The sequence below is a fragment of the Rhinoderma darwinii genome, chromosome 2, assembly GCF_050947455.1.
Source record: "Rhinoderma darwinii isolate aRhiDar2 chromosome 2, aRhiDar2.hap1, whole genome shotgun sequence".
NCBI classification, from domain to species: Eukaryota; Metazoa; Chordata; class Amphibia; order Anura; family Rhinodermatidae; genus Rhinoderma; species Rhinoderma darwinii.
Window position 1 is genome coordinate 170,988,184 of NC_134688.1, and position 27,072 is coordinate 171,015,255.

A 27,072-nucleotide genomic window follows, 5' to 3' on the forward strand; every position below is an offset into this window, starting at 1 on the left:
GTCTCATGACACAACAATAACTACAATTTCTTGATTAAACATCAAAATCAATCATGACTCCAAGAAGATACTCTCCAGAGGTTATTCACCAAGAACAGAGGACATTGTAACGTTGATACCGATATAGACTTGGAATTGTCTCAATTTCAGACACTTACACATTCATATATACTCTCACTTTGGGCTGGTTCATACAGGAGGTCCATAGTGCATTATATGACCCCACACAATGCGTTCATCCCATTGATCACTTTGCCGTCTACACATACATCAGCATGATCACTGTGGTAGCCTCCGAGCTGCTAGCATTATATTTTCTATTTGGAGAAGGGCATAGAAATGAATGGATGCCATCCTGCTATTTTTCAAGCCCTTTATATGCATTCTGTTTGGAACACATGGCTCATGTTGGTTTGTCTATTTACTGTATCAGTCTATATATCCGTTCCATTTAGCGTTAGAAATGGTATCTCAAATTGAAAAGCTATTGAATCAGCAGCTAAAACAGAAGCAGCAGGCACAATCTGTTTCTGGCTATGATTTTTATGCAGTCCCCATGGAAGGGAAGTAATATTACATTTTAATATGTCTTCATTTGATCGTTATTACCCTACGTCCCGGGAGACTAAGCTGCTGCATAGATCTTGGCTGATTTTGGCCTATCAAGACAGTAACACTGCACTAATCACATAGAGCACCGAGCTGGCTGGGTTTTTGCTTCTACGTATATTTTCACTGATATGGGCTAAAGAAAAAGCAGTAATAACAGCCAGAAGCCATCCTTTGCAGTTGATCGTTGCATCGTAGATAGATGAAGACAGAATATCTGTTTCCTAATTACTGTCTATAATGTCGTTTTTTTTCCTACATTCTGCTCACGCCACGCCACGCGGTAATTTAATCATAGTGCGAGATGAATTATTAAGAAGCAATCCTTATTGCGGAGCTGTACTTGATCTAATGTCCGCTTCACAGGATTATCAAGCTCACAGCTCTTTTATCACAGAAAATCCTTTGGCGGCAGGACCATGCAAGCACGCTCTGGCTCTTTACATTTGTCTGCCTGCCTTATAGTGCATTCTGCTGGACTGTCTCTGCAGCCCGTCCATTTCATTATCCTGTATGTGACCAGTCAACATCATGAGTTAATGGAGCGTCACTGTGTCATCAATTTGATAATCCACTAGTAATCCTTGCCTCTATATTTATATCTTTTTATGTATACAGCAGCAAGAAGCACTCGTTCCCGGGAAGCCAGACTTTACAAAGGGCGTATAGTGTTTTAATGGCAATATCCTATAATATGGAAAGAAACAGAGAGCATGATCCCTTATTCTAAGGAGCCTTAGTCAAAGCTGACATAGAAGTCATAGCGGTCAAAGTAATGCTAAAAAGCAGAAATGTAAAAGCAGTAAGAGCACAGGCAGTGAGAACTATACATCAGCTTGTGTTACTGTACAGACATAAAGAGAGAGGTAAAGTACAGTAATAATACATTGGGCCTAGACATTTCAGGGCAGCCAATCATACTCTGCGAAATAGGGCCTATAGCTTGGATAGTACATAAAATGGAAGCCTCCTTTGTGTGTAGGATGCATTTCGTTATATGCAAATATAGCCTGTTTGTTCATTGGCACCGATGATTCCATTGTTGCATTCATGTGTTCAAAAAGTTTGATCAATTTAGGACTACAGCACCAATATAATTTAAGCAATCCCAAAAAGTATATCTATATATCCATGGGAGTATGGCCTTAAAGAGTACCTGTCACTAGGTCTAATAAGTTGAACTGGGTAACTGACCTAAATAGTGCTGCCTCCCTGATTCCAGTGCCATTTTTTTTTTTTTTTTCAGCCCCCCTGTTCCAGAGATATGGCCCACTGTTGTGTTGGCTTCCTCTATGCTAGTTTGTTGTAGTTAGCCAACAGGGCAGGAACTACCCTCAAACTGATCGCAGTGATTGGTCAGCATCAGAGGCAGGGAAGCTATGAGGTGGATAGTTGTCCGGTAGAGGAAAACCCACCCTAAATAATAATTAACAAGTCTGCCTTCCACATTTTAGACGCATGCATCCAATATCTTATGGAAGCAAATGAACCATATAGCTAAAATTATAATAAAAATGTCTTACATTATTAGACTACAATAAGAAATCCTAATACAATATGACAAGTAGATACCGACTATGAACACCCTCCTCAAGGATAGAAAAAAACCACAGGCAAAATGGTGTATATATGAACTGTATAGAGAGGATATACATTAAAGACCTGTAGGTCATAATCCAACAGCCAAGAATACATTACAGCTTGTGAAATTTCTTGAGAGAAATTTCCCTTTCAAAGCAAAGTGCACTGAAATCCAATTCAATTAGGGAAATAAATGTAATACTACAGAATCATGAAAGTAAAACCCATATTAGTAATCATGCAAGGGGAATGCATTACCGCACTAATGCGGATAGACATTAGGCTAGTCACAATGCACTGACATATAGAATATATATGTGAAGTTGGGGTACTATAAGAAATTATATCATTTGCGGCAGTGACAGTCTGCAACGCAATTCACAAAAAGAGTCATTGATTTTTACATATAGAATTAACCTACAATCAACTGACTAAATAAATGTTGCTACCTATCTTGTACTAGATTAACAGTCTGTATAATAGACCAGAGCTGCATTCACAATTCTGCTGCCTGCAGACCTGAAATCTCCCAGCATTCTTGCTGACTGTCTGTACAGAGCTTCCTTTGATACTTATTTCTTTTTGTTTTGTTTTTTTATGAACAGTAAAGAACATAGTTTTGACATCGGAAAAATATTTGAAGCATCAAGTTTTTATCCTTACAGAATTGTGCACAGACAAATGCATAGCAGGAGCTTATGAATATTCCTTACGGCAACCTTATACCTCCTCCCATTAGTTGTAATTTGAGCTGTTCTAGGGCATTTTGCAAGGACAAAATAAATTTTTTTAGGAAAATTCAAATTTTCAGTTCCTCCTTTGTCCATCATAAACATTTCTACGAGCACCATTATAATTATGTCTCATGTACTGGCCTTTCAATAGAACTAGGAACACTTTAAAACCTGAGTGGCTTGAATTAATGAGCACAGATTTCACAGGCCACAGCTGTCTTTGTAAAGCACAGTTCATTGCCATCCTTGCCGATAGCAAAGAAAAAGAAAGAGAGTGACAAGGACACAAGTACCTTCCCAGGCCAGAGCCCAATACGCCTGCAATTTCTCAAGAAGATCAAATAGTCCTGGCAGTAATAAATTGTCCCTCCACGTCTACATTCATGGCAGACCAGGGGGGCGTTTTCTTTATTTTAGCACATAGTATGCAGTAATGAGATTGGGGACTTGAAGAGGAGTGTCCCATTGCCATAGTTATATAATTTTTTATTTTAATTAACATATATATCCATATGTATGCATTGTGCAGTATATTCCATAAAAACGAACGAGCCATTAAACCAAAACAAACTTTCTAAGAAGGCCTCAGGTCGCAGGTGAATTAGTGTTGAAATATTATTTTTATTACCCAACCACAAGCTAATTTTCTATCTGACTTCAACCTGATTGACTCCGAAGGGCATTTGCAGCAATACAGGATAAACTGTATTAAAATTTATATTGATTTTAATGTTTTGGCCTTTCTAACGTAAGACTGGAGGGCCGGCATTAAAATGATGGCACTAACAATAAAAAAAGCAATTGACAGTAATAGGCAAAAGTGGAAACAACTAGGGGACTGTGTACAACAACTGGTAGGCACAAAAGGTGTGAAGAAACTGAGGTAATGTGACAGACAATATGGTGACAATGATTGTAACGCTACAGCATAGGTGACTTAACCCATCCCATGCCTCAGTAGTTTCCACAGCACTGCCATTACTGTAATTATACCACATACCAATAAAAACAAGCTCTCAACAAGTCAGTTTGAGCTGATCAGCTGAATTCCCTGGCCAACAAAGGGTCATGGTACGGGGACGATGCACACGCTTGCTCTACTGGCACTAATTGCACGCAATGATATTAATGACCCAGTAATTGCGTTACAAGTGGCACTGAAGTGGAAAACATCATTTTGAGGCAGAGTTCAGCTCTTGGTGGCGAGATTTTACCACTGACTGAGTTAATGCCAACTGACAGTTTGGAATATAACACTACAGATTAGAAAACTCTCCACTCTCATTGTATTTTAGCTCAGATGGACATGACGCCGTTTACTTTGATGGAGTGCAGCCTATTGGTAACCCAATAAACAGAATGGTTAGACTTTGTCCTCTCGGTGAACCTTATTTCTTAGTGGAGATCTGCTCCGTACAATAGACAATCTAGAGCAATTTTCTACATGCTTGGACTAATAAATAAATGTACCTCCCGCTTAAACATCAAAGAACTGGAGAACGTGGGTTACAGAAGAACACACAATGGTTCCATCTCCAGGAAGAGCCATTCAAGGAAAATGAAGCCACTACTGAACTCAAGACTAAAAAAAAAACAAAACAGGCAACAAAATGGCTGCTCCTACTGCTGTAAAGTGGAATGTTGCAAAATTGAAAGCCTGGTACAAAGAAGCTTTTTTTTTTTTTTAGCGTTGAATGTTTCATGTTTCCCTTTCACATCTTGATTACCAACATTACAAATGTTCACAGTGAATTTTCAACTTGAGCTATCAATGACGGCAAATTATATGTCATTTTTCTAAGAAACTCTAAAAAGAATGGGTACAATTGTGTGCTGTATAAGAGCGGCTTTCTCGCTCAGGAGTGATCATTTTCACCAGGGAGCAGCTTCCATTCTGTGTCTGCACTTAAGACATTGTGTTTTGGAGATCTCTAGCTGCAAATGGAAACTATGAGAACTGGCCTGAAAATGACAATGCAGTCTAGGCGAGATTACGAGACATTCATAATGGCAGTCCATGTAAACGTTCCTTGTCTACGATCATCTAGGTGCGTTCATAATGCTCAGATATTATTGATTATATTACTGTAACACCTTCAAGTGTGTGTTGATTTTTCAAAGACTGAACTATAAGAGAAGCCTGAGGGGTGCCATGGGACCCGAACGCCATGTTCAGTTTTTAGCAGGCAGAAAAAATCTGCCTCTGAATTCCTCTAGGAATTTTGAGGCAGATTTTGAACTGCCTGAACTTATTTTTCCCACATTTTTTTTTTTTACCTGCGGCCATTGAAGCTAATGAAAGTATTGCGAGCAAAAAACGCAGTGAAAAACGCTCAGAAACTAGCGCTGCATGTTTTTTCTGCCTCGCATTGATTTCAATGGTAGGTCAAAGGTGGAAACCGCGGCAAGAAATGACATGCCACTTTTTTTTTTTCCGTGAGGGGTCAAAAACCACCCTGGAAAAAAAAGGAAGATGCCTTCCATTATAATCAATGGGGTTGATTTTAGCAGTTTTTTGGCGCTGTTTGACCCTTAATGGGGAGGGGGGAATAATCCACTACCAGACACCTTTGGCGGAGGCTTATCTCCAGTGAGAACAAAGGAACATGCAGAATCCTTCTTTGACCGGACACTTGAAGTCGGGGGAGAGCTGGAGCACCCCTACACACATTAGTTAGATGCCGGGCTTAGCCGAAATAATGTGCATGGGCACCTTAACTGGGATTGGCAACACCAACGTATCAGTGTGATGATATTGCTTAAAGGGAAGGTGTCATGAATTATTTTTTTTTTTATCATATTTCTTTTAATATGATATTAACATAAATTTGATTTATTTGTGTTCTCGTGTTCTACTTTTTACTTTGTTCTTACGTTTACTTCTCTATGGGGGCTGCCATTTTTTTTTTCACCTCTGTATGTGTCGACTAACGACACATACAGAGATGGAATACGGCACATACAACCCCATAGAGAATGCGAACGGGAGCCGTTCCATTCTCAGAAGCGTACGCCGTCTGTGTGGGTATGGCGCATGCGCCGCTGACACACACACCAAAACGAAGCTCGTTCGCAGAGTGAAATCCGGCACCATTTTCATGTGGACCGGAAACCGCTGCCGGACAGTAAGATGACGACTTCCGGCCCCAGCTTCCGGCCATATGTTCAAGCAAGTGAATGCGTAAGGCATAATTTATGTTTCTGTATGTGATGTGTGTATTATGTTCGTGTATGTTCGTGTGATACTGTCTGCTGAGTCCTGTATCTAATCCTCCTACACTGTGCTCAGAAAATTGCGGCACACAGTGTAGGAGGTTTGAAGATTCAAACCCCTCCTTCTCCTGGCACTAGCCGGAATAAGGGAGGGGGGATTGTGTGAGGACACTAGAGCGAGTGTGTCTACCCGAAATTTGCAGCATAAAGCAATGAGGTTGCTTTACCGCATTGACCATGCTGCAATTTTGGGTACTGCTCCCTCTAGTGGCCAGCACATGGAAATATTATAAATTAGAATCTAATTTATAATATTTCCTGACTTGTGAAAAAATAAAAAAAATTAAAACAATGTGTAATCACTTAAATAATAATTGTTTAACTAAAAAAAAAAAAATTCTAGCGACACCTTCCCTTTAAGCTGTTAAGGATTAAAGATGCCTTTGGAGCTGTAGATCACTTTGGCCTGCTGTTTATTTGGGTGAATTTGTAGGCCTTCATTACTACCAGGCCCACTCACAATCAGATAAACCTGCCACACAAATAATTGTAGATCTAGAAACCTTACAAGACAAAAAAAAAAGGATCTATGCTGACCGCATTCCACTTCACCATCTCATGTAACTGGTTCGGGAATGTGATAGTTTGCATTGAAGCATGAGGCCAATTAATTAAGGTTAGTAGAAATTGGGGGGAAGAAAACGAAAAAAAAAAAAAAATGAAAGGACAAAACATTTAGGGAACCCTACATATTTGAGTTTGTGCATGTCAGAATAAATGATCGTCTGACTGTAAGCTGAACTAATGAGGTCCGCATGCAAGCTGGAGGTTTTCAGGCGAATGTTTCCCGAGGCACTTCTTTACCCACTTCACAGGTCATAAAAGATGTTAGGAAGCCGAAAAATGATTATATTTCATGATAGTCTGGGCAGTACTTTCTAAAAGGTTAGTGACTGGGCTTTGAGGGCTGAGGTAATGAAAGTGTGTTTCTTGCTTTGCAGGCTTTGATCAGCTCTCGGCCTGCAAACCCATTTAATGCAGCTAAAAAGCAGGGGACATAATGTATATTTCATGGCATTAGATGCTATTCATTTCTACTCTACTTCAAGCTCCTGGAGGAAATGCTGATGCCCCCGCTCTTACAGAACAGATCCAGTAGCTTTTATTCCCTGCCTTTGCCATGGGACCTAAATGATAATCTATTTTCAATATGAAACCACTCTTGATTTCTAGAAAGGGGATTATGCTGATATATTCTTACCCTGTCGCTGATCAAGTTACCAGCAGTAAAAGATATGTTTCAATCTGCACGTAGCATTTTTTTCATAAAATTAAACTTGATATGACAAATAAATAAACTGCGGCACAGAATACGTACATATGATGTAGTAGTCCCTGTTCCTCTGGAATTCCAGTCCCCAGAGATTTGGGCTGAACTCTTGAAATTTGATGGTAAATTTCACATCCTGGTCTGGTTTTGCGCAGTTTAGCAAAGGTGTTTTGTCTTTTATAATGCAGCTATCTGCTTGCTCCTTATCCACTAGGTAGACTTTGTAATACTCGTATTGGGCAGTAGATTTAGAGTCCACTTTGGGGCAAATAATGTCCAGTTTATCTCCTATTTGTGGATACAATATCAGCCCTTGGCCAGGGAGGAATCTGTTAAAAAAAAAAAAAAAGTGAAAGTTAGATAAAAGTATGTTACACAAGAAACAGAAATAAATATACAGCCTATAAAAGTTCCCATAGTTGATGCACCCCTCTTTTCAAAGGTCTGGGAAAGCTGGGTGTCGATGCCTGTGAGACTTCCAATGTTGGCAATATCAGCCAGCTTTCTTAAAAAAACAGATTAAAGGCCTTTTACATGCTCCAATGATCGAGCAAACAAACGTTTATCGGTTCATCTGCTTGTTTATGCAGCCACTAAAATGATGGCTAGTCGGCAGCACATCACCCTGTATAAACAGGAGACGTGCTGCCGACATGACGGAAATGTATGGGGACCAGCAATCGTAGTAACGATTGATCGTTCCCGTATATAATTGATCATTGCTCCTTGTGAATTACCAAATAATCGTCCATCAATGAGCGGTCTCGTTGATTGGCGCTCATTTACACGGTCCATATCCAACTGAGTAAAAGGACCCGAACACAACATGGAACAGTGAAGAGAGCCGTAACTTATAGCTCCTGGGCACCAATTCAAAATCTGTTACAGGACCCCCAACTATCACACTTCCTCTATAGTACTGGTCTCCTCATATGGGGAAGAACAACTTTTTGGGCAGTTTCAGTCTCAAAGGCCCATGTGCGACTGCTTCCTCTGCACCACCTGTAGTTATGTTCCCGTTAATAAATTAATGGGATATTGCTAAAAAGTTAAAAATAATTATAGTTTATATTAATTGGAATAGTTTGACCTAATACTTATCAAAATATTATCAGTCACGAAAACACACTTAGGCCTCATGTACACGACCGTAGCCGTGTGCACGGCCGTGATTTTCGGGTCGGCCGGCTGCGGACTGTCAACCGCGAGCTGCCCGCAAATCGCAGGACATGCATATGGACGCGGCCATTATTTTCAATGAGCCCAGACCGAAGAACACGGCCGTAATAAGACAGGTCCGTTCTTTCTGCGGTGCGGGCTCCTGGGCCATGCACGTACCGTAAAAACTACGGTCGTGTGCATGGCCCCATAGAAATGAATAGGGCCGCAATTCTCCCGTGGATTTTCGAGGGAATTGCGGCCGCAAAAACACGTTAGTTACAGTTATGTATGTAGGTTGTTGTGAGTTTTTTTTTAGAGCAAGTCATGCAATAAGCATTTCCCACCTTCACGGACTTATTTTTACCCCAGCTGAGAATGACTCTCAGTATTCATGTGTCTATTTCAAAGCTGTAGAATCATCTCCTTAACGCATGGATTGCCATTACCAGCAAAACTGTACACGACACCAATCCAAAAAAAACAAACCCTGACAATTTCTATATCCCAACAACCCCCAAGGAACGCCTTTCTGGCCAGTCAATGTGACCTGATCATTCTGAAATTCACTGAACGTCATCAGCATAATACAAATAGAAATACGAAAATGATTTTAATGGATTTGATTCTTGCGTTCGCACGTTGACTCTACTTGAGTCCCAATGTTGACGCTGCACAGTATGCCGGTTAAAGTCATCCAAATGAAACGTGAGCCAATACTTGGATGCAGTTTGCCACAGTACAGCATCCTTACTTGTATCTTAGCCTGTCCATGTATTGCTTGCGGCAGAATGCCTGTGGGAAATTGAAACAAGAGCTTTCTAATCAACATCCTTTGCGGAGCAGAAACATTAAACACCACACTTAGAAATCCCTACTCATTTGTACGCAGCTAAGCCCGTAGGCTCATTAAAATATAAAACGCTGAGAACAAAGAATTTCACCAGGAATTCCTCTATAGTGAAGCTTGAGAAGGCCACCAGGTACGGTTTTATTAATTGCTAAATCAATTCACATGTCGGCTGAAAGGCACCATGTTTGGCCTAGCAACTGAATTTCAGGCTCCGGCGTATTTGATCTTGTAACTTTCGAGTTACGGCTTTTGTTGGTTAACATTATGTGTAATCAAAGCCGAGGAAGAGCGTTGCTTATTTCCCTGCAGCTATTATGGGCAATCACACAGCAGCTCGCAGAACGCTTATCTTGGTGTTAGGAGTAATATGATGCTGCAGCCCTGTCACTCAGAATATCATGCCGTGTTAAAGGGCCACTAAACCTACATGTACAAACCTTATACAAACTGTTCATATGACTCATATGTAGATAAATGGAGATGTTGGCTAACAAAGGAGTGATCATGGGCCTGACCTCTTCTAAACTTCCTATACATTATCCCATTAAAGAGTTCCATGACCAGTGTGATCCTAGGCTAAAATGGCTGATCACAGAGAACAACGGATTGTATTCGATTATACAGCAAATTTCGAGAAGGTTTTAGGTTTTGTGTCCTTTTAAGTAAAGCATTGTAAAGGTGCAATTGTTAAAATACATCGGATGATTTATGTGCTCCTTCCTATAAGGTTTTAGATAATGAAAACTATTTACTGTGGATTGTATTAAACGGTTACACTGAAACTGCCGAGTGGCAGCAATTAACTGTAAAATCACTTCTAATATAGTCTGGGAGATTTACCTATTAAAAAAAAAATAAATCAAGCGAGTCTATACAAATCTATTGTGGCAAAATGAAAAAACACAGAGAATATGCAATACACAGAATGTAAAGCATACGAGTGCTGTACAAGCATTCCACAATAATGTAATAGGAAAGAGGCAAAGGTGAAATTGGTGTTTGTGTTAGAAAACCAGTTATTAAGAGGAGAAAGAAGGAAAGCATAATTGGAACGTCTACCCGACTAAACAACCAGCGTGCCCAGGAATTAGTTGCTTTTGCTTGTTACCCTCGATAAATGATGCTTTATGGTTCGGATAAGCGCTAGCTCTTGACCCATGACATGGCTACACACTTCACTTTTTCAAAGGGGTATCCCTCCCTCTGAAGAGGATGGGCGTCATTATCCAGACAAGGGCTTTCTACACTATAGTCATGGCCCTTTTGTTCTATTCTGCATTTCCAAATGTATGTGCATAATATTTCTACTAAACAGTAACTCTTAGGAGGTGCTCATTCATATATTGGCAGCAAACATAACAAAGGGATGGGTGGCATGAGGGTACTCATGCTGATGAATGTAGAGCATATACAGGGAGGATAGACCCCAAGCTACAAGGGTGATTTCTAGTAGTACAAGTGTTGTGCTTTCTAGGAATGGGATTGCTCTCTTTGGAAGCCCCCCAATGTAATTTTAAGAATCAATGGTGGATATTTAACCAATAAAAGGAATAGTCTCTGTGTCTGCCACCGCAGACTGGAGTGGCTAGGCAGAGACTGGTGAGTGACATAACCAGCCTGTGTCTGCCTGCTACGTAGAAAAGACTGTGCTGACGTCTATTATAAGATGGCAGTACAGACAAAGGGAGAGTCCAATGAGACAGCCCGATATTGGCCATGAAAACGAGCACCGATCGCTGATGCCGCTCTTTGGTCGGCGCTCCAGTCACAAGGTGCAATAATTGATAATGTATGGGGAGGAGCGATTGTTACTACAATTGTTTGTCCCCATGCATTTGCATCCTATTGGGAGCACATCTCTCCGTTGACATTCTCTGCCGACTAGCGACCATTTCAATGGCTGGATAAAATATCTGACCAGCCGTTGAACGAGCATTTGCTCATTCATGGTCCGATCCTGTTTACAGGGCAAATATCGGGAAAGAGTGTTCAGATAAACGCTTGTTTGTCCAATGATTGGTCTGTTTAAAAGGGCCCTAAGACTACCACAGCAACGGGAGCAACGTGGAGAGAGACCCCCTTTAAGACAACAGCCCTCAGACTTTTCTAGACAACATCCTACATGTTATTATTTGAATACAGTGCAGAAAAAGACAATCTTGAATATTACATTTGGCATGCCTACAGTATGTTTTATGGACCAAGCTTGTAATTAAATGCTTTTATCTGTCCTTTCAATAGACAATTTCTCCCTGGCTAGAAATAAGAGTTCTTTTATCGTTTCCAGACATAAGGAGCACATAATGTTATTATGTATGTAGCTGGGAAACAAAGTGTTTCTCATGTTGATTCCGGGGATATAAAAGCATATGATATAAAACTGCATACACTTCTAAGAAATATTTTACTGCGGAGCTGAAAGAATCAGAAATGGAACCAGTTGAGCGAGTATTTGTTAGGCGTGTTCCAGCACATTTCTGTATGGCAGCACAATCGAACGCTTTCTTATTTACTAAATTGTAAATTATACTGACATAGCTGGAGGGGGCCGATCTTACCCTCAGTGACCTCATGTTCTACTTAACAAAGAACCTGTGTAGTTGTGTAAAGTTTTACTCAATTCTTCATCAATTTCCCACCTCTGTCTCACAATTGCTATTGATGTAACCACAATAATATTATATTTCACCGTATACATCTGCAGCGTTGGATTCCTTTCCATAGTCTATTCATTGCATCAGTATGGGTAAAGTATCCACATGTGTTTATGTTAATAGTATTACATTGCATTGTAAGTCTTTCTACTTTACTAAACAGATATGAAGGTGTTCTCACTGCTCTGACACAGTAGGCAGAAATCTTTCTGCAATGCCATCACTCAGGCCGTGTTCAGACGTGGCAGAATTTTTCCACTGCAAATGTTGGTACAGATTTGGGGCAATTACGCAACGAATCTGCACCAACATTTTCATATTTGACAGTTAATTCAGACGTTGCAGATATCACAGCGGACTTGCCACAGATTTCAGTTCTTGTATTGCAAAGGCTGAAATCCGCAGTGAAATTCCACTTCTTCTCCGCAACAGGCACCGCAGCCCGATTTCCGCACAGTTATTTTCCGCAACGTCTGAACTAAGTTTCCTAAAATCTATAGAAACAAATGTAAAAAACGGCTGCTGCAGAATTCCACTGCGGACTGTCCGCAGCGGAATTCAACAGCAATTCCACCACGTCTGAATGTGCCCTGAGGCCTAATCCAAGAGGAAGCCCTACCCTCTAAATAAGGAAAAGTAACATAAATCCTTGAGTATTCTATCAAATTGTTAGGAAAAATAATGAGGCATTTCTTAGTTATTTCTTTCTTACAACTCATAAAGGGATTGTTACCAAACTTTCCCAGTCCAGTTGTATTTGCTGGCGATTTGTGTTTTTTTTTCCCGTTTATTTTTATAATAAGCGGCATCTTTGTGGATTGAACCAATACTTATGATCGAGAAACGGTACGGTGATGTCATGGGTTCCTATTTAGCTGCTGGGTTGCCTTGGCACAAAGTGTCAATTTGAATGGTACACCCTGAACGAATAACCCAGGATGTCTATAGCGGCATACAGGTCTTTTATTTACTAGTAAGGAAAAGAACCTCAGCAGCCACCAGTGCCTCTGACAGAACATTCTGGAAGACTTCCTGCAGTCCTGCTGGCACCTGTTTAACAACTGGCTGTATATGCCCGCCATAAATCAATGGATAAGACTGGGTGACAGACGGCCAGAGGAGAACATTTGGCTTCAGTAAGCTGGGTAATCTTGTCTCCCCATCATCATGGCGTTTATAGCATACCATCATTTTAATCTGCAGGTAATTCACACCTGTACAGTCAGACTCCAAACCACAGACTGCAATGGAGGGTGAGGTCTGTCTTGCTATGTGCAGGCGAGGCGTTAGATAAACAATGACAGAAGCCTGGAAAAGAATTCATGCCAAATGCAAATTCTGAGTGATGTCATTTTTTTCTAAACTGGTTTTAAAAAATGCAAATGGCCTATCTGCATCATGGCAGTAAATAAAAGAATATTTATCTACCATTTGCTGCGTGTGACAGATTATATGCCAGTCAATCGCAAATGCAGACGAGAAGCGCAATTAGTACGTTGAATGGCAACAAGTACCTTTTGTGTTTATTTTAGATTTGCGGATCTCTTTTAACCCCTAATTCTATGATCTCCGGAGGTCTGCTGGATATCTAACAGATGTGATGTAAGATAAAGAATCACCACCTTCATCCTGGACAGTCTAATACCACTGCCTGTAGAGAATACTGTATGTGCTCACATATTGTGTAGACGTTATGACTCTGAGAGCAAAACTTAGGGACCATAGATGTAAGGACAGCACTGTGAATACCAGGAGTGATGTAATCATTACTTGTCCATGCATGAATGTGATCAAGATCAAAAAGTCGGAAAAAAAAAGCATAGGTAGCGCTATGCTTTTTTCGACTTTCTGTAATATTAAGGAAACTTTCCATGCACATTTTCCTTCTGTTGCATGGTATTTTGGACGGACTTATCTATGTGATCAAGATCACAAAGAGAATATGTACAACATACTGTGCTCTCTTATAATGTCCTAGTGAGGCATTCCAGAAATATAATCAATATCACCATAAGCTGCTCCTTACTGCCTCACTGAATACAAGCTACAAGAAGTAATGGCAGGGTAACAATTGTTCATGTTTCCAGTCCGGCCCCCATTTACTTTTTCCATATATAATTTTCCGCAGTGTGGTTTTACAATAAAATGTCGAATTCTGCTGGGTCCTGTTTTGTCTTTCCAGTGCACAGCTGTTATTGGTTGTGCTCCCAGTTCTCCTATTAGGTCACGTTCAGACATGGCGTAATTGCTGTTGAATTCCGCTGCAGACAGTCCGCAGTGGAATTCTGCAGCAGCCGTTTTTGAAATTTATTTCTATACATTTTTAGGAAAGTTAGTTCAGACGTTGCGGAAAATAACTGTGCGGAATGTAGGCTGCGGTGCAGAATTTTCCCTCCGCAGCAAGCACTGACTGTTGCGGAGAAGAAGCGGAATTTCACTGCGGATTTCAGCCTTTGCAATGCAAAAACTGAAATCTGTGGCAAGTCCGCTGTGATATCTGCAACGTCTGAATTACCTGTCAAATATGCAAATGTTGGTGCAGATTCATTGCATGATTGCCCCAAATCTGCAGTAACATTTGCAGCGGAAAAATTCCACCACATATTAACACCGAACAGAATGTATTAATATGTGCTGAATAATAGAATATGCATTTAATGTGGTACAGGAGTCTAACAATTATATTTGTCACTATTCAACAGTTACCATGTACATGATGTGAAAACCTATTATCCCTGGGATAGGAATATCATTAGAAACTCCAAAAGAAAATAAAAAAAATCCTGGAATAGCTTTTGGCTTCCAGGTTGAGAAGACGGCTGCTATGATTGGCAACCTTTTTAGCCCTGAAAAGCTGTAAACTGGCAAATTTACCAAACCCCAAATTAAATGACATTTGATTGTGACTGGACGCAAGAAAAACAAGACATCTTTTCTCCCCAGCTCCATTACACACTTCAGGCTAAACCAGATTGACTGCTGACATCACTGCCCCGGCTATCTGTAGTGAAACCTCTCAGTGAGACATCATAATTTCTACCGCTATTACAGATTCAATCTCCAAATCTGTAAGCCGCTACATTGGCTGCAATGCCGTGTGCCAAGAATGGCCTCTTTTTTCCATTCTTACTTAGTGTCACTTTCAATAAAATGTATTTTTGCAATATGCACGTTCACAGTACTCCTCTATTCTCCTGAATTTTCCAATTCTGCTCCGCTGCTAGATTTGTTTGACTACGCGTCTCCTTCATAATATCCCTTCTAGACTGTGATGTGAGTTGTCTGGCCTACTACGCCGCGCCTGACATCACTTAGGACAAAATATATGCAGTTTGTTGATATTTCTCAAAATGAAAAGGCCATTTTTTTTTTTTACCAAATGAACACATATTCCTGTCACAGACTGTGAAATATACGACGGTAGCCTGGGAACTCCGTTAAAAGCTCCAGTAGACGGAGAACTTTTAATATTTATGCCGTGCTTTAAATCAGTTGCTTTGTAATTAACAGCCATATCCCGCAATGAAATACTGGGTGTTGGCCGGTCGCAGCTGCCAAGAAGGGGAAAAATGTCTTGCCCTTTGAAACCATATTTGTTTGGAAAGGAAAGATGATGACTGGCATATATAATAATGCTAATATTATCTAAAGATTACTCTGCTTTCAGTTTGCACAGTATTTTCCAATCCAGTGATAAGGAACAAGAAGAATGTGGTTGGGATGGCAATTAACTGAGTCAATGTGTGAGTCATGACGTGCTATCGGGTAACGCGGTGCGCTGTATTCTGGATAGCAGATGTCGCCAGACTGTTGAGAAAAATGCCAACAAGACTAAAAAGGGGGATTCACAACGGCCAATTGCCCCGGAGTTTGTTATCTCCTCATTAGGCTGGCACACATGAAAATGTCTCATTATGCTTACCAATTTACCGCACAGGCGGATTGCCATCATGCATTATGTCCTAACATCGTTGGAGTTTATTTAATGCTTGAAAATAGTAACATTTTGTATTACAAGCTGCAAAACCCTTGTGAATTGTCAGTATAGAGAAATGAATGTAGACGAGTGGATAGGATTGTAACTGCCGGCTTCCTCTTTACTGTGGGGGGTGACATAAACGGGACCCCCAGGTACCTAATGGCTGACATACAATTCTCCCAGCTCGGCCAGTTTAGGAATTTATGGGTGGCACGTAACAACACTTGTGATATGGCACATGCCAGATGTGGAAAGCAAACTATTCAGTAGTTGAAGGAAATGAGAGACAGACAGGCCCTGCTTTACATCAGCACTATAGGCTTTCCGTTATACAAATAAGCAGTAGGCCAAAGCCATTCACTTTACTTCTTTTGTCATTTGAACGCCATAAATATGCACCGGTTTCCATTTGAAAAGCTAAAAAAGGCATAAAGTCTGCCGGACACACAGACAAAATGTTATAGTTCCTTACAACAGAAAAGGAACTGAATAGCCCCTAGGTGGTCACCATCAGGCAGCAAAAAGGCCCGTTCATGCTGTAAATTAACCCCTTAATCACTAGACTGAAGTTATTACAGGAAATACATGCAATTTACTTGTAAGCTGAGGTAGATATATTGTCAATAACAGGGTTCTCAAGTCTGCCTGGGATACACCCTATGCAGGTACGTCTGTACCTGCACAGGGAGATGATAGACATTTGGGCACATTCCCAGACGTACTTGAATCGGGCGTATCCTTTATTATGAGCCCAATAAAGAAACCCCCCTTTTTTTTTTGTATCATCTATCAAATGTATATATATATATGTATATTTAAAACTAAAGTACTAAAGCTGGTCAAGTATGGTGCAATATTTGATGTGATACAAACAGGCTGTGCTTGAGAACTTTTGCCTTTTCGATATTGGCCACGCATATTTAGCAAAAATTTTGATAGATGCACATAAAAAAAACATATTAACGGCGAATTCACCTCTAGCGCATCTGTAGATCCCTTCACAAATAGATCAGTTCCCTGGTTTTATGTTTTCTATTACCGTTTTATCTCGCAGGTTATTTTTTATTCTTATCTGTCACATAGCTGACACCATGTAAAGTTAAGGTATACGCTCTTGAATTTCCCGCAACAAAGAAAGATGTAAAAACCTGGAAACTTCTCCGAGCCGTCCTGCCAAGAAACATGATTTAATGAAATCATCTGAGACGTACCTAATCAAAAAAGTGTGTTTAGGATTATTTGTGCAGACAGAACAGTTACTGTTAGCTCCTGTGTTTTCTCCCAGCCAGTCCGGACTATTCTTCCATCATAAAGAACAGCCATTCGGGCTACACAACAAATATTCTCCGTCTCTTGCACCTGTACTGCCACGTCTCAGCATGGAGTTTAGTGTCACTCCTCAGTGGATCTTGTGTCTGTCGTGACAAAGTGCAAGGGAAAACCAAAGCGAAAGAGTCTTTTCTTTTTTGTTTTTACGGGGCTGTTTTCAGCGGGAGAGCAGAAGTCAGGAAATCATCTTTGGTTTTACTGCTTTACTGCATAACAAAGAGCAATGGCTTTAAACAAAGACGGGCCTGATGCATTTAATGTGACATTCTGCACTGTCCATCCCCCTTCAGAGGACCTAGCAGAACAGGAGGTGACGTGTTCTAGGAATAAGAACAGTGCTTAATAATATGTATCACAAATATAACATGACTTCATTTTTTAAACACTTCCTTTAAATCTATTATATGGAAGGCCATTATTTTCTATACATAAACCCATAGCCCCTACTACTAAAAATGTTGCTGTAAATAAGATAGCAAGAAAATAGGTTGATCTTGATGGACGACCTTACCAACTATGTAACGATGCGGGATATTTAATAATACTGTCTTAGGCCCCATGCACACGACCGTAGTTTTCATCCGTAATCACAGACCAAATTGCAGACCCATTCATTTCTACAGGTCGCGGACACCTTTCATTATTACTTACGGATGTGCGACCGGGAAATGATCCGCAAAATATAGAACATGTCCTATTCTTGTCCGCAATTGCGGCACGATTCGCCCATAGAAGTCTATGAGCGCTTCCGTAATTGCGGAAGGCTACGCCCATAGAAGTCTATGAGCGTTTCCGTAATTGCGGAAGGCTACGCCCATAGAAGTCTATGGACGCTCCCGTAATTGCGAACGGCTACGCATGTAGATCCGAATTTCCGGATCCGTATTTGCGGACAGTAAAAACCCTTATGGTCGTGTGCAAGAGGCCTTAAAGATAGATAGATTTGCTGTGGTTTTTATGGCGCTTATTTTTAGTGCGGCCAGATGTTACAGTAAAGTCTATAGTAACATATAAAATGCACTATATGCAACTGCGTTTTGGTTTGTAGCGTTTTTGTGGTCAGTGGCGTTTTTTTTCCCAAACGCAGCTCGCTCTGGGTATGGCGTTTTTCCAGAGTTGCCCATAGGCTTCTCTATAGGACTTCAAAAACGCCAGAAAAAAAAGCACGTACAAAATGACACCAAATGAAAAACACCACTAAAAACTCCTTAATAATTTTGATAACGCTGGCATTCTTAGAAGCGTTTTTTGATGCAGGTAAAAAAATTAAGGCAGAAACTGCGCCAAATTTATTGCAGTTACACGCTGTATGATAAATTTGGTGCATCTTGCTAGACATGTTAACATTTTTCTCTTTCTTAAGCCACCTCATGGCTGGTGTACTTTACATCTTTAGGGCTTGTCCAAACGTAACGGAATTTCTGCGACGGAAAATACGCAGAATACAGTAGCAGCAAAGTGGGTCAGACGTAACAAATCACATCCACACGCTGCATAAAATTTCTGAGCAGAAATACACCTGCGGTGCTTATTTTTCGTACCGCAGCATGTCAATTCCTGCTGCGGTACGTGGACTGAATTGCGTTTTTCTCACCACCTCCGAACATTGAAAAAAAAACGCAGCAAAATCTGCACCGTTTTCTTCAGTACAAAGCACAGGGAATGGTGCGATTTTTCCGCAGGGGAATTTCTGGTAGTCTCTGCGGAATTGCTGCCGAGATTTTCTGCAGCAATGCTGCTAGGTGTGGACAAGCCCTCATTGTTGAAAAGACCGGCCCATTTTACGACTCTTAGATACACCCCTTTTTAAAACGGTCGAGGAAGGTGCAAAAAATGTCTAAAATGCGTGCTAAATTTGGTGCACACCATGTACGCCACTTTTTAGGTGCAATTTGTGCCAGAATTTAGGCGCATTTTGCTTAACTCATTTAGCTCCACTAGCCTTGGGGCCTACCTATGTTAGCCAAGAAGCCTGTGTCTGCCAAGTACAAGTAGTCTGGACTACTAGGAGTAACATTTTTACATGAACCCCCACGAGTGGTCATTACCGAGCCACAATTAAGTAGGAACCATCTTCTACAAGGTTTATTTCATGCTTCCAAGATGTGTGCTCCACATATAATACCCAATGGCCCCATGTAAGCCATTCAGTCTAACAACGCTTTCGAATACGTGTCAGCTCCCACATCAAGCTAATCTATGTGTTGCCATGGTTGCACCCTTTATCTGCCATTCCATTTTGTAAGAATATGTGGAATACAGCGAAGTGATGGTTCTATTGCCGTACAATCAGTTTACTGCTTTTCGTTCCACCAGGCCTTTCTTCCACACTTCAATCAAAAGGGATCAGTTTCTTTAGAGGTTGTTCTGGATTTAAATCACTTCTGTATAGATCTAGCCCGAGTCGTTGTAATCCCCTTATTAACTATGACCATGGCTTGATTTGCTTAAAAATAAAAGCAAATTGTTTCAGCTTTGTTTTTAAATCGAAGCTACAAAATGGATTACGAGAGAAATCAGCAGATTTCACACAGCCGGTACGGTACAGAATTTCCAATGAGAATTAAACAAGTTAAACAGGAAAGCTGTGTGAATGGTTTACATTTTTCTTTATGAGACAGGACCCGAAATACTCACGTCTTTTGTCTTGTCGGCCTCGGAGGAAACAATGAATCCACAGGAGCTTTTCCAAGCTCTTCTAATACTGACCATTTGCTTTTATATACCATAAAAATACCATACGGATAAAAATAATTTGAAGAGGTGAAATGTGAACAGAAGCCTAGGCTCTAAATCTGCGAATCCAAATATTTTAAACACTTGAACACACCCGTTTTAATGACCAGAATGTGACAAATACTGAACACCGAAAAAAAAAAGTCTATAAAAAAAATATGATAGGTGACCTGAAAAACAAGTTTAACTTTTGTCGGCCTCAACAGAAGGAAAATCTTAGACACAAACCAATGCTTTAATACCTGGCTTGTCTGCCATGTCTGTAGACTAAATAAAGTGGTGCTCAAAGTCTGCAGGTAGATTAATATATTTTAAAGTGAAGCCATTTTTGTAACCCAAAACCTAAGTGACATCACTAAACTTTAAAATAGAACCAGGCCTAGAAATACCTAGTAATTTGCTACTGGCACAAAAAGTTTGGGTTGTTTTTCATTGATGTCTATGGGTATGTTCACACGCACAATAAGAAACGGCTGAAAATTACAGAGCTATTTTCAAGGGAAAATATCCTCTTATTTTCAGCCGTTTTTGAAGCAGAAAACATTTGAGGTTTTTTTTTTTAAGCCGTTTAGGATTTGTTTTTCAATTGACCCAATGAAAAACAGCTCCAAAAATGGCTCAAGAAGTGACATGCTCCTTTTTATGCGGCGTCTTTTAAAACAGCGGCGTAAAAAACGCCCCGTCTGAACTAAACATTGGTTTTCCCATTGATTTCAATGGGAAGCTGTTTGTCAGCGTTTCACTAGCATTTTTCAAGGCGTATTTTGAGGTGTTTACTTATCATACGCCTGAAAACACAGCGTGTGAACATACCCTAAGAGATTTTATTGCTGAACAGTTAAAAGTCTTGTTGCCTGCTAGAATGGTCCATCTAAAGATTTTTATCCATCCCATAACTGAAACATATTGTGACATCATAGAAATAAGCTAACAACAAGTGACATTACTAATGTATGGGGCACTTAGGGCTAAACCTTTCAAGAATATTAGGAAATCACCCAAAATGGCCACATCTGTGACGCGTGAATAGAAAAACTAGTGACATCACTGAGGTACGAGGCACTTATGGTTAAAACTTTTCTGGAATATTCGGATGGCGCACAAAATCGCCACCTCATCTCATCAAGTATAGGTGTTTACTGATTTCTAAATAAAACCTTTTTTATGTCAAAGTTCAGAGTATCCCACAGCCTACATTTTACAGCGTAACCATGTAAATAAAATAACACATTATCAGTTCACAACCATCACTTTATCCATTGTTCGGCGTGGCCTGTGAACGCATGTTACTTGTGACCGGACAATGCCGCTGTTTGAGTGTTTGCTAGGTGATCATGACATCGTTTGTAGCCAAATAAAAAGCGTAGCCACTTTATAGGCCTGTCATCAAAGCTTGCCATAAAATGCAAATTCATCTTAACACGTTCACCAAGACAAACTACAGCTGAGCCGTGACTGCCCTTTGAACTGTCTATAAAGTGTGTCTCGTAATAAATAACACAAGTCCATGGATTCTCTCCCGATATCATGATGTTTATAGATGCGTGCACGGCCAACAAGTGCTAATATTATTTACAAATAGCATCTATTAAGAGCTATCATTTTATTTGACAACATGCTCTCAGGCCTCATTTTCTAGCCTGTATATCAAGTTAAAGAGCCCCGGGCGGGGGTGGGGATATTAAAAATCTGACGTTATATTTCTATGATACAATATTGCTCAAGATCTTCTCTCTCAAGTTCCAAAACGGTGTTTCTGGGAATTACAGGAACAATCCATATTTATGACTTAAACATGAGAAAAAAAATGCAACACATCAAAGTGACAAAGTGAATAATTCTGCTTTGTCCGGCTGGCAACAGCTAGCAGAGTTCTGACATAGTAAGTCTGTAGGGAAGACGGATGAGCCGACAGTAATACCTTCAATAAAATGCTTCGACAAACAGATTAACAAGGAAAATGCAAGAAGTCCGACTACTCCGTGTCATTTGGTTTTCTAGCTACACAAATGTTACAGCAGTAAATTAGGAAAGATTTGGCGAAAGCGTCTTTCTATGGCTTACAGGCATCTGACATTCTAGACATGTTTCAAGGTAAACCCCAATGTGAGCACTGACTGAAGACGGTAGATTATAGATTGTCAGGTATTTCATTATTGTCCCTGGTAATTGATATTTCCCTTTTTCTTTATGAACCCAGGATTAGCTGTATGCGGCCGCCTTGGTTTATATTCATCTAATGCATATTGGGGAATAAACATACTCTTCTGCTTGTTAGTAAACAGGGCCAAGAAAATGGAGCGGAAAATAAATACATTTCATTGTTCCTTACTTTGCATTGACAATTACGGAGCCAAACATGGTGCGAGCTTTATAGATAAGAGTCTTGGAGATAATTACAAGAGATAATGTAACAATTAAACCCCAGCTGAACCATGGACGAAAGATAAACGGGAATCAGTATATCTAAATCTCAGCCTCTTCTGGGTCTAGTGGATGTCAGTCATTTACCTGAGCTAATATGGTGTGCAGGTGTCAAAGCAATGGAAAAGGATAATGAAATAAAGATGTTTGCATTTAGTCCTCCAAGTGTCTCCAGCCAAACTTTGGGTGACGGAGATTTAGGGGTAAGTGCTACGCTAACCGTTTTATCCGGAGCTTTTGTTTCTTCAGCTTGAAGCCGTAATTGAGAGGGTTAAAAGGGCCATCCCAGGGGAAAGGATTCCTAAATAAATTCTTGTCTACAGCAGTTTACCAGAGACTGAGATATGGTTTCAGCGGGCACTTTGTTCAGTTGTCCCTTGGAACAAGGAGCATTGCCTTCGGTTTATCATGCTGACAAAATGTGAGGAATGTGCATGTAAAAGCAGCAACCATTCCACCCCCGGTGCGTTCTCCTTTCTGGCCATTCTATATTAAAACCGACATGATTAACCTAAATGCAAACCGAAGGTCAGAGTTCAAGGGGGTATTCACATAGCACTGAATGCGCACTTGTTTACCCATAGTACTCTGCCTTTACTTCAATGACTAGATGCCGCTTACATGCTGGGTAATTTACCATCAGTTGTCTATGCCAACATACTGGTAATTAAATGGGTAGTAAACAGGCAAAACATTGAAGACACAAACGCAAAATTATCCCCCCCCCCAGTTTTGGTTGAAAAATAAAATCAACTACAGGAAATCTTGATCTACCGTTTCTTTTAATAATATCTCATGTGACGTGAATGAGAATAGTCATCCAAGCATAAACATGGAGGCAGAAGCCTGGCATATGCCTGAAATGTACATTTTATTACCACGGCTAAGATTTCTCCCGTACATATGTTTCTTTTAGAATCGAGCATAAAAGAGATATTTTTTTCCTAACCGTATCAGTAGTGACAGCCGACAAACTATGAAGAATGTATTTATATCCTGAGCGCTTATTCAAGCGCAGCCCTGTTCAGCCATGAGAATAATGCAGATCCAGAATATTGGATAAAAAGGGCCATAACGTGAGAGTAGCAGAGACGAGGCGGCCCCTTATCATAGGAGAAAAGGTCTTTTTTAAACTAGTAATGAAAGTTTTCCTCCTTCCATATCCCCACAGTCATATTTATATATTTAATGTTCTGCAAGAAATCACTGGACCAAACTAACATCTCATCTGGAAAGAGCGCCATTCATATTTAATCGCTGATCCCCAAAGAGGAAAATGACATGTATTATTTAATACTAAGGTCCGCCTAATGCAAATATAGGATTTCATTCCCAATATGTGACAGTAACAGCAGCACACTGTAGGTGGAGGGGACTTTTCTGCATCATAGAGACAAACCGGTAGCGTACAATCTAGAGCACGGCAGTGCCCCAGGAGGAATAGATGACGTCCTTAATGTCATCTCAGGATCGCTGATTGATAGGTAACGCTATTCTAAACACTGTAAACTGCAGAGAAAAAGAAAGCACATTGCAGCCTCACGTACTAGGGCCAGTGGAAAGTAAAATGCAGAGTATGGCCATATACTGGAGGGAAATGGAGTGCAGAATAGAACAGCAAAGGATTCTGTTATCACAGTAATCTCATTGTAATATGAAATGTGCAGGAATCCAAGCAGAATATTGAATAATAAAAAAATTCAAATGTGATGAGGCGATCAAATGGTTGGCGTATAGCGAGGCAGAAACATTAGGAGTCTATGAGCATTGTGTATTGGAAGAGTGACCTCTGTAGGACTGACTTGATCACTGGTTTCCAAATGTCTCTTTAACATAACAAGTGAACCTTTTGGAGAGTAATATATTGGGAGGGATGGGATAAGTTCAGGTTTGCCAGCTCTGTAATATACTCTATGATTTATACAATGACATGATACACACAACCGGTCTAGTGGAAAACTTGCCTTGTAGTTCCGTACATTGCTCTATCGATGATGACAAATTCTCTGCCAGCTACCACCAAATATAAGATTGCTTTTCAATTTAACCCCATCAATACTGGACATGGTATGACATCACTGCCACTTGTACTTACAAGGATATTTGAAAAAAACACTGAACTTAATGGTGCGTCAGTGTCTAACCTATCACTGCTGTCCCTGGGAAGGAAAAGCAATGGCCAAGATTGTGCTAAAGAAGGCTGTACGCTGTACTACACATATTACTTACTATCCATCAATATATATTGTTAGGTTACAATGTACATTACGACTGGGATCAGCCCTATCATCTCCAGACTCATGGGATCCCATATAGTGCAAGTGTAAAACCCCTGATACTAATATACAGAGAGCCCCAGAGTGCAGACTGCAGAACCTAGCGGATTCTTAACCTTTAAAATCTGGAAGGAGCCAGCACATAAGGAGTGACCTCAGCTCACATTCATTACCTTGTAAAAGGTTTCTAGTGGCGTTCATTTGGCTTGGTCTAGTCTACATCAATGTGAAGACATAGTAGAATTGTACAGACATATATATATATATCACAGATAAGGAGTACGATTGTAGATTGTACAGGGACATGACTGCAGTGACTTGTGTAGAGTGAAGGGGGCGCAGACCTCTGCAGGAGCCCGGGAATAGAGCAGCATTACCAGGATGTCAACTGAAGTCCCAGCACGGAGCTGATTAATGGCCTAACACAAGCAGCTTGTCCTGACAGTGCCCGGCGAGGGCAGCGAGCTCTCTGCATGCTTGGTACATGCCATCCATAGTTCTCCTATACCATTGTACACATCGTACGTACAATGAAGGATTACAGTGCACCGCAGATCAGGCACTTTACAATGTAGACCGGAGGGAGCCGGTGTAAGATATAGGGGCAGTAAGTGCAGAGACATCTATATCTGCTATTGACAGCCGTATAATGAGCTTTTGGGGATATTGTTGAGACACTGCAATCAATAACAATCTCTTATACCCCCGAACTGTATATATGGCTCATGACCATGTCCGGGCATTACAAGGAGGTCGCAAACCCAAAGCGCAGTGCACACATACAGTAACCGGGCAGCGACACGCAATGTAGTAGAGCACTGTTTATGTAATAACCCTAGAGTACTCCAAGTCTACCCCCAAAAAGCGCAGAAAAACCCTACAGTACTCCAGAGCTACTCCCTAGTACACCATCACTATACACTACCAGCGCAGAATAACCCTACAGTACTCCAGAACTACCCCCTAGTACACCATCACTATACACTACCAGCGCAGCATAACCCTACAGTACTCCATACCTACCCCCTAAAACACCATCACTATACACTACCAGCGCAGCATAACCCTACAGTACTCCATACCTACCCCCTAAAACACCATCACTATACACTACCAGCGCAGCATAACCCTACAGTACTCCATACCTACCCCCTAGCACACCATCACTATACACCTCCAGCGCAGCATAACCCTACATTACTCCAGAACTACCCCCTAGCACACCATCACTATACACTACCAGTGCAGCATAACCCTACAGTACTCCATACCTACCCCCTAACACACCATCACTATACACTACCAGCGCAGCATAACCCTACAGTACTTCATACCTACCCCCTAGCACACGATCACTATACACTACCAGCGCAGCATAACCCTACAATACTCCAGAACTACCCCCTAGTTCACCATCACCATACACCACCAGCGCAGCATAACCCTACAGTACTCCATAACTACCCCCCGAGTACACCATCACTATATACCACCAACGCAGCATAACCCTACAGTACTCCAGAACTACCCCCTAGTACACCATCACTATACACCACCAGCGCAGCATAACCCTACAGTACTCCAAGTCTACCCCCAAAAAGCGCAGAAAAACCCTACAGTACTCCAGAGCTACTCCCTAGTACACCATCACCATACACCACCAGCGCAGCATAACCCTACAGTACTCCATAACTACCCCCCCAGTACACCATCACTATACACCACCAACGCAGCATAACCCTACAGTACTCCATAACTACCCCCCGAGTACACCATCACTATACACCACCAGCACAGCATAACCCTACTGTACTCCAGAACCACCCCTTAGTACACCATCACTATACACCACCAGCGCAGAATAACCCTACAGTACTCCATAACTACCCCGAGTACACCATCACTATACACCACCAGCGCAGCATAACCCTACTGTACTCCAGAACTACCCCCTAGTACACCATCACTATACACTACCAGCGCAGCATAACCCTACAGTACTCCATAACTACCCCCTAGTACACCATCACTATACACCACCAGCGCAGCATAACCCTACTGTACTCCAGAACTACCCCCTAGTACACCATCACTATACACCACCAGCGCAGAATAACCCTACATTACTCCAGAACTACCCCCTAGCACACCATCACTATACACAACCAGCGCAGAATAACCCTACAGTACTCCAGA

At 40.9% G+C, this 27,072-nt stretch overlaps 1 protein-coding gene across 1 annotated transcript in view; it reads right to left on the minus strand.

Annotated features, from left to right (window-relative positions):
* Positions 1-27,072, minus strand: part of EFNB2 (ephrin B2) — a 41,111-nt gene that overhangs the window by 12,595 nt on the left and 1,444 nt on the right. Inside the window, exon 2 of the mRNA XM_075852481.1 lies at positions 7,516-7,796. Coding sequence (XP_075708596.1) covers positions 7,516-7,796 — 281 coding nt within the window. The remainder of the gene's footprint in view (positions 1-7,515; positions 7,797-27,072) is intronic.